We start from the raw sequence: 17681 nt of genomic DNA, 5'->3' as shown, positions 1-17681 counted from the left end.
TTGCGTAAACATTTAATTGTGACATAACTGTATATGAAAGCATACACCAAACATGTTTACATTTGAATTGTGAAGTAATTTAATTTAATTTGTAAATTTACTCTTTACACAACATGCAATACATCTTCATAAGTTCCATAAATACATCATACCTAATACACAAATATACAAAACATTTTATTTTTCATCTCATCACAAGTTCACAAATCCATTCATTTGTTCACATTTTCAAACTACAAGTATTTCCAGCCATTGTAACATATATTTTGTCTAGAAAAATATACATAACTTGCCTATGATTGTCCATTTTCCTCTCAGAGGTGCATCTTACAAAGTTCTTCACATATCAAGAGAATAGGTGTACGGCAACTAAATACAATATTAACTGAAACTTCTGTACCCGTTGTTTCATGAGTGACTCCATACTTCGGTCTTCAGTCATATCATTATCATTGTTCAGTTTTCTGATAAAGATAAGGCGTCTTCTTCTGCTTGTTCATTTTCCCCACAGCACAATACCATAACTGCAATTTTCTGTATTTTTTCAAGTGACTGTGCAGTGTTACAGAAAGTGTTGTCCGCGATCCAGTGCAATGGCAATTGCAGTGCTGAAGAAATGGTCACTCAACTGGCACAGTGAGGCATCTGTAACACTCACACGTGGACATATTGTCCGAATATTTTTTTTAAATACATACCCACACCCTTTAATCAACATGTTTTAACTAAATAGCAGTTCAATAGATCATGAATAAATATCTGTTGTAAGGTCATCTCACCTGTCTTCAACTGGCAAAGAGAAACCTCAGAAGTGCATGAGCCAGAAAGCCCTGAGTACAGTTTCATTTCAATGTGCAACAACATCTCCACATCGATCAAACATGTGTCCTTATATATTAGCAATATTTTTGTTGTGTTATCAACATGTTATCATTTTCATTCAGACCCTGTCAAACATTAATATACAGCTTGACTAAAGAAATCAAATTAATAAAATAAGTAAATCTTCTTCACTGGGTTGCAGTCTCTCAGGTTAATGTGACTGACAACCTCAACATCACAGTTTCTGACACAACAGAACTTTTGTCTTCGAAACCATCTGTCACTGGACACTTGGGATCTACACACTGACTGTGTATTTCTGAGCGCGTTTCCTACATAACCTGCGGAACCACGCCCAGTAGAGGAACATCATGAACAGCCAGTAGCAAATGTAGGCCGCGCAGCCAAAGACAAGAAACTCAACTTCCAGTATCTTGGCTGGAGTAAACCAGTCCAGTTGACTCTCCTTGTAGATTCTAAAGGCGAGCCCGCCTAATAGAATGGCTGCCCACACTGTCAGAGGGAGTAGGGGCATGTAGTTCCCAACAATCTTACGCCTGCCTGATGTGCCCCAGCTGCTTTTGTTCATGGTGATGATGGCGAAATACTTGGCGGGCAGCAGGCTCGTCATGTACAGAGCGGAGTAGAGTGACATGAACACCATCACCATGTCTCTGCGCAGAATGCAGGCGTAGGCCGCTTTCACCAGCCCGATCAACTGGATGCAGCAGAGGATCCAGAGGATGTCCCACAGTGTGCCGGTCCAAAACAGGTGGATGATGGTGGCGGTGACAAAGAAGGGGAAAATACCTGAGACGATGGACTCGTAGGTCATCCACAGGTGGTGTTTGTGCCACCACATTGCATTGTAGAGCCACTCACGGAAGTACGATTTTGTCCAGCGAGTCTGCTGGCTCAGCCAGCGCAGGAACTGAGCAGGTGTCTCCGTGTAGCATTTGGAGCGAGCTGTGTATCTTTAAAAAGATGGGGGAAAAACACTATGAAGAGCTATGAAACCTTCCACATTTGATATTGTTATATTAACTGAGGTTTATTGTGTGATTTATGTACATTATAAAGTTAAGAGGGTTCATACTTAGTGGCGTAGCCCATGCTCAGCATCCGGTTTGTGAGATGTCTGTCGTCACCAAAGGTGCAATGAGTTCCCAAAAACTTCTGATTGTACCAGGACTCCAGAAACTGCTGGAGGAGATCGTTCCTGTACAGGCCTTCGTGGAGCAAACGAAGAGACCACAAACAAACAAAAGGAAATATAAGTTACAATTCAAGCACTGCTGCTTCTTTGACCCACAGCCTCTGACCCCTTGACTTACCCAGAGGCCCACTGATGCAGGACACACAGTTGAAGAAGGACTGGCAGGACCTTTCGATGTTGAAAGCCATCCAGTACCTCAGACTGCTCATGAAGCTGATGTACGAGTCTTTCAGGTTGAGGATCATCACATCTCCTCCCACAGCACCGTACTTGGAATTGCTCTCCAGCACCTTGCACAGCTCCTCTGTGGCCAGAGAGTCCAGCTTCGTGTCTGAGTCACATACCTGGGGAACAAGAGAGAGATTCAAGAGATCCATGTCATTAAAATTGTGCTCCACTGCAAGTGTCTTTTCGTGAAATGATCTTAACTAAAGTAACACTTTAAATGAGAACATAGAAATAGATACCTGTATGTAGTCAACTGATGATCCAAGTGCTTTGAATGCTGTGTACATCACCTCCCGCTTGCCGCCCCATTTCTGCATAATGCACACACAGCTCTTGCTCTGGATCAAGTGTTCTACCTCTTTTCGCTGCGGATCCTCTCCTATAACATAATCAGCATCCGCTGCTGTGCCCATAGTTGTGCCCTTCTCCTCATCCGGCTGGGCCTGGGTGGGGTCCCACGTGTGGTAGTTGTTTCTCCACACATAACAGCCGGGATCCTGGTCGATAAACACCTCTCTGAACATGTCCATCATATATCGGTCATCGTCTGAGTTCCCGTCTACCACCATGATGATGCGCAGCAGCTCAGGAGGATACTTGAGAGCCCTGATGGAGTTGAGGCACTCTCTGAGATAGGTAGGGTCCTCCTGGTAGGCCGATATAGTGAAGCCGATAGTTTTGGTGAAGGTGCACGGCTCCGTGCGGGCCTTCATACGCCGGTGTTCGATGAAGGCGAAGAAGCTCTGGATGAACACGTGGAGGGAGAGGAGCAGTCCATAAAAGCCAAAGGAGATGATTCCATACGTGGAGGTTGCGAGTTGGAAACCGTCGACGTAGGCCCACACCATCACACTCAGGACCAGCAGAGCAAAGAGGAACGTGAGCGTGGCGCGCAATACTGAGCCCAGCTTCTTCCACAAAGGTTTCAGCTCCATTGTGTTTCTTTACTGTGTTCCTTTCCTGTGTGAGAGAAGCAATATAATGACATTAAGGATCATTCTGATTCTGATTCTGAAACACAGAAACCTAGGGTGGAGTCATACTCTAAATGTAAACAGACACTCAGGGCAGTGTGGTTTGGAAAAAGGCAGTGAGAAATGGAAATAGCTGTTTTATGTGGACTGTTGCAAGACATGTTAACAAGCTATACAGCTTGGAAAATAATACAACCGTCAGCGTCTGACGGATCTATTGTAGAAAAACACATGTTATAGTTCAGGTGACATAAATAGCAGTAATAATGACATAAGGACACAAGGACTTTGAAAGGACTTTTAAATATGTGATGTATTTAATCATATTTTATATTATATTTGAGATGATCTTTTATTAACTCCTACATGCACAAATTCAGAATACTGCAGGTTAGACCTTAATGTGACTGGGGGGAAAAATCCTAAAGGTTGGTACATTAAACCAGAAGTATCCTCTGTGTTTATCAGCAGACTAAATTGATAGATAATTTAAAAAACAATATATATATATTATAGTGTAGATTAATGTGTCGCTAAAAGTTTTTTTTTTAAACGCTTGGAGAAATCGTTTTTATTTAAGTTCGAATAGTTGAATAAAAAATGTAATAAAAAATTATTATGATATTAATTTTGAAATAATAATAGTCTTTAACCATACCTGGTGTCAAGTTCTCCTGGCTTAAATTTGCAAGACATCCACGCGGTGTTTCTCTTGTCTGGCAACTTGGCCTGAAGTTTTTTGGCTTTATAGGCTGCGAGGCTGGAGAAGGATGGAGCCATGTGCGCGCTTTTCACGTCCTGGGATTTACTATCGTTAACGCGCGCCCCCGCTGACTCAGCCGTGCGTCAGGAGGAAGGCGGTGGTCCCACTTCAATGTGCGCGGAGCATTCTGGTGCAGTTGTTGTTTCTTTTTCCATGGAAATGTGAAGTGCGTGTCCTCAAACACAACGAACTTCTTAAGTAGCACGTTGCCGAACTTTTGGAGCTTCAAGATGACTCTGTGGGGAAAAAATCGAACTATTCGATTAAAGGGGTGTTTAGGGGGGTTACCTCCATGTAATTGTCCATCCTCTCACATCTGAATTTTTCATTTATTTTTATCATTAACCAATCCCTTACATTATTGTTTTATTTTATTCTATTTTATTTTATTTTATAGCTCAAATCTGCCAGCTTTACCTTAGAGACGAATGGACCTATTTTCTAAAAACAGTCAATAGTTCAGGAGCGTTGGTTTCGAAGAGAAAAGTTCTGCTGTGTCAGAAACTGTGATGTTGAGGTTTTCAGTCACATTCACCTGAGAGACTGCCACACAGCTGGTACACAAGTGGGATGTTGCCCCCTGCTGGATGATATCTGAAACTACAAGGGCCAAAAACAGAAAAACCAAAGGGTTGGAGAGGGGAACCGGAAGTGAAGTGAAGTGAAGTGTGTTTGTGTGTGTGTGTGTGTGTGTGTGTGTGTGTGTGTGTGTGTGTGTGTGCGTGTGCGTGTGCGTGTGTGTGAAGCATAGACTGTGAAGTTGAGAAGTAACAGTATATATACAAAAAAGAAAAAAACAAAGGGGTGGAGCAGGGAACAGGTAGTGAAGTGTGTGTGTGTGTGTGTGTGTGTGTGTGTGTGTGTGTGTGTGTGTGCGCGCGTGCATGCACGTGCGTGTATGCAGTTGATTTCAGAGTGACAGCATACAATGAAGTCTTGTGTCTACTCTTTTCCACCAATCTCTGACTGTGAAAGAAAAATGCTGTCCCATGTGGACCTCTGAGTTTGCTGCCGGTGTCCCGACTTGGCCATGATTACACAAGTTTCTTCATGGGGAAATCTGCTCATGATGGTCCACACCCTTTGCCGCAGGAGCTGGCCTGAGTCACTGACACAATTCACGTTGGACCCAAATAGAAACCACCAGGCGGCTGATGTCATGTGCGGATGCCGTGCCTGTGTTTAGGGGGACGACGGATTGGCTTGACTTACTGCCTATAAACCCAATCCATCCATGTCCATGTCCACACAAATGCTCTTGACTGTCAAATGAAATAAGAACTTTATGTTTATTTGATACAGGACTTCCTTGACAGCTTGACATATTTCTTAGTGTTACTTTTACCTAAATTAGGCTCGGGTTAATTTAGCCCTATTAATTCAAGGTTAATTGGCAACACATAAATTGTGCACTTTGCATATATTCTAATAGCTGAATAAACTGTTTTTTAAATGGTTATAATATTACATAGACTCAGTGGTTTTCCGTCCATATGAACAGTACTCACTTTCTTGTTAACTTAAATGAAAAGTATGTGTTCACTTTACATAAAGCAAAAACACAATTACAACGAGTGTTGCAGTTGTTTTATGAGTTGTTTCATGTCAGGTGTACAGGTAACTGCAATGGTACTGTACTGTTCTTAAATCAAAAGTTTTGTCTCCAAGCTGTTTACAATAAACTTTTAAGAGGAGTGAGCGAATTTGGGATTTACAGTGCAGATTATATGTTGTAAGTTTTCTGCATCAGATCTGTGTTTACTTTAATGAACTCAACCAAGATCTTGCAGGTGGCCTTATTATATTGTATCAGTATCTCATTAAATTATGATCTTGATTATCATAATTAGTTAGCTTTTACATAAAGAGTATACAGTACACACCAGATTTGTGCTATTGTTATAAGATTCTCTGAATATTTAGTAATTAGGTAATTTAATAAAACACTTTATCATACTATGTATTAATCATCAACAGTATAGTTTGATCTTTTAAATATGTATCTGTGTGCTTAGGGTATTTTATTGAATCATTTCACATTGCATTATCATTCAGTTATTATTCAGTCAGCTTGTTGCCTATTTTATTTTATTTCCTTGTATAGCTCAATTTATATGACGACGTCTAAAGTGCTGGTTTCCTCTGACATGGCTGATCTCTGTCCGAGGGCTGGGATCTCTGTCCGATTCCTTTCCTGTGCAGGACACTGCAGAAGGAAAAGGTCTCTGTTACCATCGAGACATTGTGACTTCTGCAGCAGCCCATTATCGTGGATTGTGGAATTCAGTAAGATTTAAAACACGGACATCTGTGTTGCCAAAACCCTCACACCCAGGGACATGTTTTCAAAAAGTGTGCAGCATCCAGCGTGCTTCATTGGGATAACAGCAATTTTTTTTAAATGTACATAGGCCATGAGTCCTGAGACAAGCTCGTTAGGGCCCAGTCTTTATTTGGTGGTCAAGCAAATGCCTGGTGACTCACTCCTCCTCACTCTGCCACACCCAGGCAACCGAAATCCACTTAAATCATTTTGGGGTTTTTGTGATTGAGTTTTCTCACATGTGCACCTGCTGTTTTATTTGCAGTTTGAGCCTTTCACACAGATGTTACAGAGCAGTGTCCCTGGACGGGATTCAGGACGTACAGCAGATTTAATAATTGTCCACCCACGTATCCATTTTACTCGGACTGCACAATCATTAATACTCAGGCTGCATGATGACATTGTCGTTTTAAAGAACTTCCAGATTTAAAAAAAATTAAACTTGCTGCAGAGTCAACTGGCTAAATACCCCTTTCGTCGCAGTGCTCCATACTCACTGATTATGGAGTGTGGCCAGCGGCGTGCGGCATGCTTTACAGTTTCAACCCACAGAGAGCAGTGTAGCAGCATTTTTCAGCCTCTGTGATTTATTATTGGCTGACTATAAACACCTCAATTTGTTCCTCAGCGGGTCTTTGTTCTCCTGAGGTATCATTGAGCGTGAAACGCGTCTGCCCATTCAACGTAAAATCATTCTGATTCAGAGTTTGAGGAGCCAAATTATGTGTGAGGCAGCTAGTCCGTGTATTACACCTTTGAATGCTTGTTTTGATTTACAGTCATGCTATGAATTATGGCAGTGACACGTCTACTACTTGTTTTAGACTCTTGTTGGGCATAAGTGGCTGAAGGCACGTGTGCTTTTCTTGACACTGGATGTTATATTCTTAGATCTTTGCCTTACAAGACATACACATTTTAAGGACACACAAACTAATAGATATGGTTAAATGACACCTAACACACTGGGCATCTCATAGTTGATTTTCACTGATGTCGCCCCATGTGATTTATTTATTTGTTCAGCCAGATGCCATTGTGTTCCTGATCCAGGAGGTGTAATTGCAAACCTTTGTGTACACCCCAGGCTTTTTTCTCAGAGCACAACCATGTCCCCAAGACACGACTCCCTGGAGCTCCCCGCCACACATCATGGGACCCCAGGAGTCCCTCTGAGGATAGAAAGATGCGGGTATCATCACTGATGCATCCTTTAATTCGAGAGGCAGCTCTATCTGCTTTGTGTTGTGAGCCATGACCTCTACATTACCTGACAGGAGTCCTTTCCTCCCTCCAGATAGCCGGCACAGATCATGTTTTCAGTGATTTGGAAAGGATATGCATTGAAGCATATGTCATTGCTCAGGAGAGGAACATCCATGCATTGCAACTTATCAGGATACCTCGCTGGAAAAGACAGAAAAAGAAACGACAGACAAAAGAATTTGTAATGGTTTCATGTATAATGAAGGCATTGGAAAGAGTTTGGAAGAACCATCAACATATCCTGCATTTAAATCACAGCCCTCATCGCTGGGACGAAGACTCCCCCATCCACAGATCTGGCACATCGTCCCGTCGGTGGCACATTTTCAAGGAAGAGGCGCACAAAGCTGTTCAGAGTGGCGGGTCGACTCAGCTTGATAAGCATGATATCACTGTCCTGTTAACGGGGGTTGTAGTAAGGGTGGCGGATAAAGATAAGATGCCCTCTTATCAGTGAGTGGTTTGGAAAAACAAATGTTGCAGCACATGATATAAGTGTTCATACCTTCCCCTTTTGCAAAAATGAGAGGACTCAAATAGGCAAATCTAACATGCTCCGAAAATGTGACACCGTGTCAACAGTTTTAGTTTCCTCTATATTATCAGTCAACTGACACTTGTTGATACAGAAAGTTTTTATTTCTTCCTTGGTTTATTCTAGTTGATATTATTAACACATATGTGTTGAAGTTATCTGGAATAATACTTCTTTTTTTTTAACTGTGTAACTCTATTCAAAAAATGTTTGACATATTGTATTTTTAAAAGCACAACTCTGTGTGACAGTTTGATCTCGCATTTCTATTTAGAAATTCCGTCTGGTCACCAGCTCTCACGCTGGTTTTGGGAATGATGTACTTGAAGGAATTCAGCACTCTCACTGATCCAATATTGCAAACCTGCATATCATTGCTGAGTCAAAGCTTCAGAATGGAGACGTAGGTACAAGGCTCCGTTACTCATGTATGAGCATAGGTGTTTATCAGCACCAGACAGGAAAACATTTAAATGTGAGGGTACATTTACCCAAACCCTATCATTATACACTTAAGACTAAAATATAACGCATTCCCATCCAGCACAGGCAAGTTCTTCCCCCCTCATTACTGTGGTGGCACACACACACACACACACACACACACACACACACACACACACCGTCAGCCTCATTCCTTTTCCAACCTGCATATCATTGCATGTGCTCTTTGATCGTTTGATAACAATTCCAACAACTTGGCACAGGCTGTTGGGAAACTCACTCTCCGTGAAGATGAAAACATCTTAAATTGCATGTGTTCGCCATTGTGCGCTTGTTTGTTTCACTTGTTCCGACGAGATTTCACTGGACAGATACATTTTTACTACACGTTCAACAGAAAACACGGGGCTAGAGGACAAGAACAGCAACCTCCAGAGGTAGAGAAAAATCTAAATTGGCAATAATCCCCCCCCCCCCCCATTTGCCACCGTAACCCTTGGTTACAATATATGGAAAGGAAAAAAAAACTTCCACTTATTTCACCATCTGGCATTCTCTGCATGTAACCAGTTCCGGTTTCCCTAATCCCATTCCACTGTACCTCAAAATATCCTTGGACACAGAGCGAGCACTGTGTCAGAGGTCTGACTTATGCATCGCCAGGCTTGTTTGCTCTCAGACAGAGCCCGGGCCGATTATTCATATCCTTTAGGTCTGCTGAGGGGGACCAGCCGTTGTGGTTGAAAGCAGGGACGAATGTAAGGAAGTGGTTTAAGTTATTGAGGTTCGGCTTTTTTTTCCCCCTGCGTGTGGTGTATTTCATGGAAACAACCGTCGCTGAGCCACAAGGACGAAAGCCATTGGCACCGGCCGTGACTTGAAAAACAAAATTCCTGACCTCTCCGCACCCGAGAGACAGAGGATTTGATTTCCAGTCAGCACCGCAAAAAGAGCAACAAACCTTTGAGGTTTCAGCACACAGCGGATTCCCACTCTTTGTGTCTTCATGACAGTGCGTTTGCCGTTGAGAGATTTCAGCACGAGGGTTAGTTAGCGTACCACCTTTTTCACTCAGCCCCCAGCACCTCTGCAGAAGGAGCCGCGGATTCAGAAATGCTCTGAGCTCACAGTGTTTTGCATTCAACAGCAAAGAAAAATACTGGGTGTACTACAGTGGTGTTGGGAGCCGGAGTATGTCATTAGTACACCACTGTCCCACACACAAAGACACTCAAAAACATGCACGTTTCTTAGTTGTGCCTTTCAGGTGACTCCCCCGGCCTCCCAGCTGCTGAAGTGAATAATAAACCCCCCAACTCCAACTCCATTTATCACCCACGGCTGAGACTAAATTCCCTTCAAACCTCCGCTAGTTGTTTTACACACCCAAATTGGTATTTGTGTGGCACACACATAATTACACGTTTGGTTGGTAAATCAAGAACTCTGGCAAGCCCTGGGCTCTGAAGGCTTGCCTCAAACTATAGCCTTGGGATCGCTATTAATATCCCCTACAGACACCAGCAGAATGCTCTGCCTCTACGTTCTCTTTAAGACTCAGACGGCGAAAAAAATTGTTTCAAAAAGCACATTTCAGCACAGAAACAAAAAGTGGTGGACGTATTGCATAGAGGTATCATGACCAAATTAATCAAAACAGTCATACCGTCTAGACTTCAGCTAAAACTGGCGTGTCGCTTAGCGTCACAAATGGAGCAGAACAGCACAACCGTTTTAAGGAGTGATTGAAAAGTTAACCAGGGGTCCGTTTATTTTAAACAGTTTCCTGCAGTTATAGTGAATCGGTTTTGGTCCTGGTGTAAGAGAGCTCTCATTGAGGAAGTTTTTCAAATGCTCCATGTTTTTGTAAAAAAGAAGAAAAAAAAAAGGAAAGGGCAAAGACAACAGAGATATGAGTCTTCCTGCCTACACACTCAAATACGGGTGTTGCTCTGAACTCATGCAGAGGCTGAGCGTCTGTCCACAGACACAGACACGTATAGTCTCTCGCTCCTTCTCTTCCACTCTCTCTCTCTCTCTCTTTCTTCCCCCTCTCTCCTTCATTTCTTCCTCCCCCTCACATCTGGACTTTTGGCAGGACACGGTTCCTGTGTTGTGTGTGTGCACATTAGCAGGGGACTCAGTTTTAGGGCTGGGCAGGTTCGAGCTCACACTGTGCAAATCGGATCCGTTCAAGCGTTTGAGGTTTGAGCATCTCGTAGAAGATGTGATGTTAGACCACCAATACCACCGCTATCACAAAGACGCTTCTATGTCTGATAGTTTGAGTCGCTATCGTCCTCGTGACCTCAGATTTTCATTCAGGCAACTTCCTCTTGTGGTTTTGCAAAATTTCGCCCGTTGTGTTTATTATTAGATCAATTAAGAAGTTTATACTGTAAAATTTGGAGATCTTTGAATTTAAGACAAGTTTACTACATGGCAACAACTTGGCCAAACGTGTACTGTCGACTGACTATTATCTAAATATACGTTTGCACAAAACAGCTGCTTTCAATACTTGTGAAAGATGTTGGCAAAGTTCTTTGCAACATCTGTCTAAATTCTTGTTTGGTGAAGTTGGCTTTTTCGAGTCTCTGCTCCAGGATGTCAAACTAAACCACATAGTGAGAATTCATCATGGACACTGACAGTTTTGCTTTAACGTCGGTGTGTATACTCTGATGTTACTGAAATGTGAAGAAACACAGATGACAACAATTGAGGAAACGGCCTAATCTTCATATTTTGCAATCTTCAATGGAAAATTCACATGGAAAAGAAACATAGAACTTACACGTGCACAAATGTGTGGGTTGTGGGGCAGCTGAATCGAGAGTAAAGAGGAACCGTGTGGGAGGAAATATGACCATGAAGTCAAACTCAGATGTAACATTTCTCCCCCACTGAAAGGTAGGGCTCCACTCGGGGGAGAGGAGGATGATTTACAGTCTCTCCAGCCAACACGGCCCCATGTCCATTTTTTTCTCATTATAATGTTTCTAACGTTATTGTCTCTTAATGTTGTGTTGCATTTCTGAAGTTGTTGTTATGACACAATTAAAAAGCTTAGAGGTGGCTATCACTTCCCTTCAGACTTGCAATGTCTAAACTGTTTGCTGGTCCAATTCCTTCCCATACCTACAGTACATCCCATTTGCTAAAAGATGCACTTATGAATCTTCGTCTTTTAGCACACTGAAGGATAAAATAATCCTTTATAAGTCCCACGATGGAGAGACATGCCGTGTTACAGCAGCAAAGGGGATAGTCAAAAATAGAAACAGTAATGAATGAGTAAACATACAATATAAACACAATGAAGAATAAAAAATACAACGCAATAAACATACTACATCAGTGTGAACGGGTTTGCACACAAGACAATGAATTTGCACAGATAGAAAATAAGTATTGCATGGTTGTTCAGTAAATGTCAAATGTAAAAAGCATTCTCTATAGCAGCCAAAACATCACACATTTAGAGTTGATGCACATTTTTTTGTTTCAGCAAATTACAAAAAATACTTTAAATCTCTAGTAGAAAAGGGCATTTTGTATGTTTAGTAGTATATTTTTTGCTCAGTGGTCTCCTTTTCAGTATAACTCTTATCTAACTGATAGCACTCTTTTGACATTTCAAAAAAGATCCGAATAAAAGTGGAAGGTGGGATGCTGACGAACAGGAACACGTGTGGGATTACCCCTAATACTGTTTTCCTTAGAAGTCTGGATCAACAGCTGTATCACAGTTGTGTCCAGCTTCAAGTGGACAGTGGCAAACAGGGAGTAACCAACCATGTTAGGAAAAAGAAACTACTTGGGAACCTGACCAAGCAACAGGTTCTGCTGTGAGATTCGTATACACAGTGCACGGTAAAGAGAAGGGATATTTAAAGACAAATCTGACCTACATGATGTCCAGACAGCGACCAGGTCCACACAGAGCCATTATACGTAACCTCGAGCAAACGAAAAACACATTACACAGCAGGATCATTGGAGAACACGAGAAGTCATCTCAGCAAACCCACAATTTATGCATTCAGTCATTTGGTTACTTGGTTTTTTCACTATTGGAGTTTCCCAATGGATCATGTGGCGAGTGAAGAAGACAAAACGTGTCTTAGCAAGACATTTTGCGTCAGACTTCCAATCATCTGCAGAGAAGTTGAGAGCGGATCGAGTTGTCAGGCAGCAGCCAGGGAGTAAGTGTGTAACACAGGCTACGCACACACACGCACACACACACACACACTAACACACACACACACACAAAGTCATTTAATCATATCATGTACACACATAATTGCATCAGTGGTTTGGTTTATGCATTAATGTAGTCCATTTATCAACAAAGCCAAAATTGTATTTCCTTTTAGAAAATGTTTCCTCTCACATTAAACTAATCTGCCCAGAGTGCATATCCGTTGAAGTTTGATGGATTTGTGTGTGTGTGTGTGTGTGTGTGTGTGTGTGTGTGTTAGTGTATATGTGTGTGTGTGTGTGTGTGTTAGTGTATGTGTGTGTGTGTGTTTCGTGGTCCCGCCTGTGTGTGAGCGATGACGTCACATATTTAAGGAGTCCGGGATCCGAGCTCCGCAGTTCCCTTGGATTTGTCGGAGTTGTCCGGAGTTGCGTGAGTTTGCCGCGGACACATTCTCGACGGACCGACACTTCGGGGAAAGGTACTGCATCTTTTTTTTTTTACTCTCACAAACCTTTGGCTCAGTGAATCAGACGAGGGTGTTCGGAGGACAACAGAAGCATCCAGGTTGTAAGTCATGTCATGGGGGCAAACATCTTCGTCTGGCATCTGAATCGGTTCTTTTCAAGCGCTTTGCTGCTTCTCCTCAAATATGATACAAGAAACAAAAAGGAATTAAGCCCATGTGGGTGCAGCTGCTTTTATGCATCAGAGGTTTAATTTCCCACAGTTCTGAACTTTAAAAAAAAGGGGGGGGGGGGGTTCATCTAATTCCACTTTTACGCGTTGATGTGGAGGGAAACTTGGTGGGATGTTTGCAGGTTGTGCAGGGCTTACAGTGATTGGTGTTTTTTCGTTTTGTTTTGTATCATTGGAAAGTTGCTAGGCTTTCTACAAAGTGCCATGAAGATTTGGCTCAATGTCTGTTATGGTTCATGAGAAGGTTGTGAAGCAGCGGCCAGCCTGCTGCCCCATGATTACAGAGTTCAAGGCTCATGCCCCGCAAACAGCATCCTCTCTTGGCCTTTTTCAGGAACAGAAATAAATGAATCCAAATTTGTTGAGCCAATTTCCAAGAGTGGATTCAATTTTCTTACATTTTTTGACTTCAATAATTTAGGTAAACGTTAATCTAATGTGTCATTGAGGACTGTTTTTGACCGCTAGGTTAACTTATTTTCATTTATTTTGTTTCAGGTTCTAAGACCATGATGGAGCTCATGACTGCTTCCCCTTTCTACAACATGAACACAACAGATATCACTGGAAGGAATGGCTCGTTGTACAACGACGAAGAAGAGTATGACTACAAGGACGAGCACGCTGAGCTGAGACAGTCTCTGAACATCATGTCTCTCATTGTTTACTGCCTGGCCTTTGTTCTCGGTGTGTTCGGGAATGGAGTGGTTATCTGGGTGACCGGGTTCAAGATGAAGAAAACGGTTAACACAGTCTGGTTCCTCAACCTTGCTGTGGCCGACTTCCTCTTTACGGCATTCCTGCCCCTGAGTGTGACGTACACGGCCATGGATTTCCACTGGCCTTTCGGCAACTTCATGTGCAAACTGAACAGCACTGTAAGCTTTCTGAACATGTTTGCCAGTGTCTACATCCTGGTAGTGATCAGTGTGGACAGATATGTGTCAGTGGTTTGGCCCGTCTGGGCCCAGAACCACCGAAGTGTACGTAAGGCATCCTGTGTGAGTCTGGGTGTTTGGGTACTGGCTCTGATTCTCAGCGCTCCATACTTCATCTTCAAGGACACTGGTCCATCGTATCATAATGAAGACATAATCAACTGCTTTAACAACTTTGCTCTTTCTGATGACTATGAAACACCATCTGTGAATCAGCTGCGTCAGTTTCGTCATCAGACCATGACCATCACCCGCTTCCTCCTGGGATTTGTTGTCCCCTTCACTGTCATTGTCTCCTGTTATGCTGTGATCATCCATCGTCTCAGGAGGAACCGCACCCTGGCCAGCCAGTCAAGTCGCCCCTTTAAGATCATCGCTGCCGTAATCACCACTTTCTTCCTTTGCTGGGCTCCATATCACATCATGGCTCTGATTGAGATGGTTAATCACACAGCAATCCATTCAACTGAGATATTAGACCATATCATCACTATCGGTATCCCCATAGCCACCAGCCTGGCCTTTCTCAACAGCTGCCTGAACCCACTGCTCTATGTGTTCATGGGCCAAGACTTCAAGGAAAAAGTCCGCAAATCCATCCTGAATGTGTTGGAGTCTGCCTTCCAGGAAGAGGTTTCTCGCTCTTATACTTACACAAACTCAATGGTCACCAGTCGTAGTAAAGAGAAGTCAGTGTCTGATGCTGAGGTATAAGGTTGCCCACAAATACTGTAACTGTGCATAGTAAATGTAACTGTATATAACAAATAACTTTTTTTTAGCTTTTGTTTTTAATTTAAGGACCCCAAGACAACCTCTGAGATCACCTCTGAACATTTCACCTTTTTATAAATAGTTTGATGTTCATTTGATGATAGGCCTACTAGTCAGAAAGATATCTGCCTCTTAGCTACACTCATGAGCTGACTCATGGTAATATTGAACAACAGGTTGTGGATTTGTGATGCATTTATGGGCTGACGTATTTTGAAAGGATGAAATTCTCGACATATTGTTCTTCCTTATGCAGTCACACTCAGCACTACAACTAAGGGATGTGCTGTGCCAAGACACACCTGTCATCATTTCAAAATCGGTATTACATTAGTTTATAGTTAAATTTGTACAACGTTTGCAAGACAAAGATGATGTAAGTGGTTGTTAAAGGGAACTTTGTGTATCTCATCTGTCTCATAAACTCCGCTAGTCGTGTATCTATCCTCGCCTGTTTGTGACATCAAAGAAAACAAACAATAAAACAAGTGCCAGTTGTTAAAAGGCCACAATCATAGACTATTTTTAATCAATATAAAGGCTGACACATGACCTAATTAACATAGTAACAAGGGTACGCAGTAAACAAACATATGGAAGAGGTTTTACTGAATATAAAATCTACAGTGTGAAATAGAGTTGTGTGATCGCTGCACAAACAGGATTATAGAAAGTTCATTTTCCAACTTCCCCCTCATTCCCAACCCAAACCAAACCACTGATGCAATTATGTGTGTACATGATATGATTAAATGACTTTGTGTGTGTGTGTGTGTGTGTGTTTGTGTGTTAGTGTGGGTGTGTGTGTGTGTGTGTGTGTGTGTGTGTGTGTGTGTGTGTGTGTGTGTGTGTGTGACTGCTACATGTCTACTCTATGCTTTGTATAAACAAGTTATTCAGCATGAGGACTGGCTCATGAGCCTAATGAAGAAAAATGTAACCATGAGATTGTTACGGTCAAGTTACAGCTGCATTGTAAAGCTTAGTTTGATTGTTGTGATCATTGTTAGGTGTTTTTGAGGGAATATGTCTATGCCCCTCCCACCCTGAGTACATGCATGTTATGCTATAATGTCAAACTTTTAATGTGTCATTTCAGTTTACTATCATGATGGACAAAGCAAACCACTAGATACTCAAAATTCAGAGGCAGGAACCTGTGGCTGTGATGTCATTGTCCGGGAAAATTAACTCTAAAGCACAATCAGCTATTACATTTGTTGCAGCTAAATTATCTGTAAATTGACTCATTGAATTGACAACAATTTGAATGTCTGACTTATTCTATGACATCATATGGTCCTCTCGAGGAAAGATCTGTTATAACATGAACAATGTAAATGATAATTGATTTTTTGGGGGGTCTTTTTTTACCCTATAGTGGAGAACTCTGCTTAGAGTCCATACATGATGATAATAATGATGAAGACTGTCATTGTGATTCTTGCTGTATCCATTATGTCCATTATTAAAATATTATGTGGACTTGACCATTTTTCACTCATAATGTCTTTTAATCACCACATGACATCACAAAACACTGTGATAAATACGCTTGCAATGCGAAAGGCTGCATATCAGTGTATGCCATGTAGTCAGGAAGTGGGCAAATCACTCATTTATGATTGAGCATAACTTTTTTGAATTAACCTCTTGTGCCCACATCAGTTATTATGAGTAGCTCTTGCCATTATGTTGTATTATTGGGTCGTATGATAAGTGCCATTTTCTACAGGGAAAAAAAGGAAATATTATAGACATCGATGTAAATTAAGTTTTTTTTAAAGGGAGTTCGAATTTCTAGACTCTTTATAACGAGGAAAGACACACACACACAAAAACTGGATCCTTTCAAAATATAATTTTATTGACGTTTGCAAAGTAATTTTGAAACTCTCCATCATTATTAATTTTAAGTTGTTGTTCTATGGTCTGTGGACATCTGTTCGTCCGAACTCTGCTGCTACAAGTAAAGGTTTCAGTCAAGGACAAACTGTAAATGGGAATTAATTTCACCTTTAAGTGCGGCCATTAACTATGGCTGTGCCAGTTGTAGTTAAATTTGTTGACGTCTTCTTCTAAGGCTTCACAAAACCATATACAAAATTTATCAGAAGGAATACAGCTATAGTATACTGTATGCATACAGAGTATTTAGTACTTTTATGGTATTATTTTATGTTTTTAAGTGACAGAAAACTGGTACCATTACTGTTAGTGTAAACATTTGAGACTGTCGAACATTTTGTTGTTGCTCAGACTTTTTCTTTCATACGTTATGAGTAACTGCGATGGCAAACCGGAAGTCTTTCAACACTTCTAACAGTGCAAAACAGGATGCTGAAACCCCATCGACATGGGAAATTGCCCTAATGCGAATATGTCTAAATATATTCTCACTTCAGATGTCTTTTGCTTACGCAGGAATGGACTGACAGACGCAGCATGGTCTGCATGCACAGTTTTGGTACGGAGGTGACTGCCGTTTT

The 17681-nt window shown here is 41.8% G+C and overlaps 2 protein-coding genes and 1 pseudogene across 2 annotated transcripts; 1 reads left to right on the top strand and 2 right to left on the bottom strand.

Moving 5' to 3' along the window:
- Window positions 1–138: 138 nt before the first annotated feature.
- has1 (hyaluronan synthase 1) lies at window positions 139–3213 on the bottom strand. The gene is made up of 4 exons (XM_035624838.2): window positions 2506–3213; window positions 2157–2382; window positions 1919–2051; window positions 139–1796 (listed from the first exon to the last, which is right to left on the bottom strand). The coding sequence occupies exons 1-4, from the start codon at window positions 3199–3201 to the stop codon at window positions 1121–1123; spliced, it is 1731 nt and encodes a 576-aa protein (XP_035480731.1). The 5' UTR covers window positions 3202–3213; the 3' UTR covers window positions 139–1120.
- Window positions 3214–7309: 4096 nt separating this feature from the next.
- On the bottom strand, window positions 7310–7980 carry LOC118300656 (annotated as a pseudogene).
- Window positions 7981–13145: 5165 nt separating this feature from the next.
- On the top strand, window positions 13146–16682 carry fpr1 (formyl peptide receptor 1). Its single transcript, XM_035625057.2, has 2 exons — window positions 13146–13262; window positions 13979–16682. Exon 2 carries the CDS (start codon window positions 13990–13992, stop codon window positions 15130–15132), a length of 1143 nt encoding a protein of 380 aa, XP_035480950.1. The 5' UTR covers window positions 13146–13262; window positions 13979–13989; the 3' UTR covers window positions 15133–16682.
- Window positions 16683–17681: the final 999 nt, after the last annotated feature.

Source organism: Scophthalmus maximus, chromosome 1 (genome assembly GCF_022379125.1).
Source record: "Scophthalmus maximus strain ysfricsl-2021 chromosome 1, ASM2237912v1, whole genome shotgun sequence".
Lineage (NCBI taxonomy): Eukaryota > Metazoa > Chordata > Actinopteri > Pleuronectiformes > Scophthalmidae > Scophthalmus > Scophthalmus maximus.
Note: the sequence above shows the minus strand (reverse complement) of the source record. Positions and strands in the feature narration are given on the sequence as shown.

Excerpts from the sequence above, each read along its gene's own strand:
- has1 (XM_035624838.2), bottom strand. The coding sequence starts at position 3,201 with ATGGAGCTGAAACCTTTGTGGAAGAAGCTGGGCTCAGTATTGCGCGCC. Across the intron at positions 2,383-2,505 it reads CATCAGTTGACTACATACAG|GTATGTGACTCAGACACGAA; the intron begins GTATCTATTTCT and ends CTTGTTCCCCAG. Across the intron at positions 2,052-2,156 it reads CTGCATCAGTGGGCCTCTGG|GCCTGTACAGGAACGATCTC; the intron begins GTAAGTCAAGGG and ends TGCTCCACGAAG.
- fpr1 (XM_035625057.2), top strand. The coding sequence starts at position 13,990 with ATGATGGAGCTCATGACTGCTTCCCCTTTCTACAACATGAACACAACA.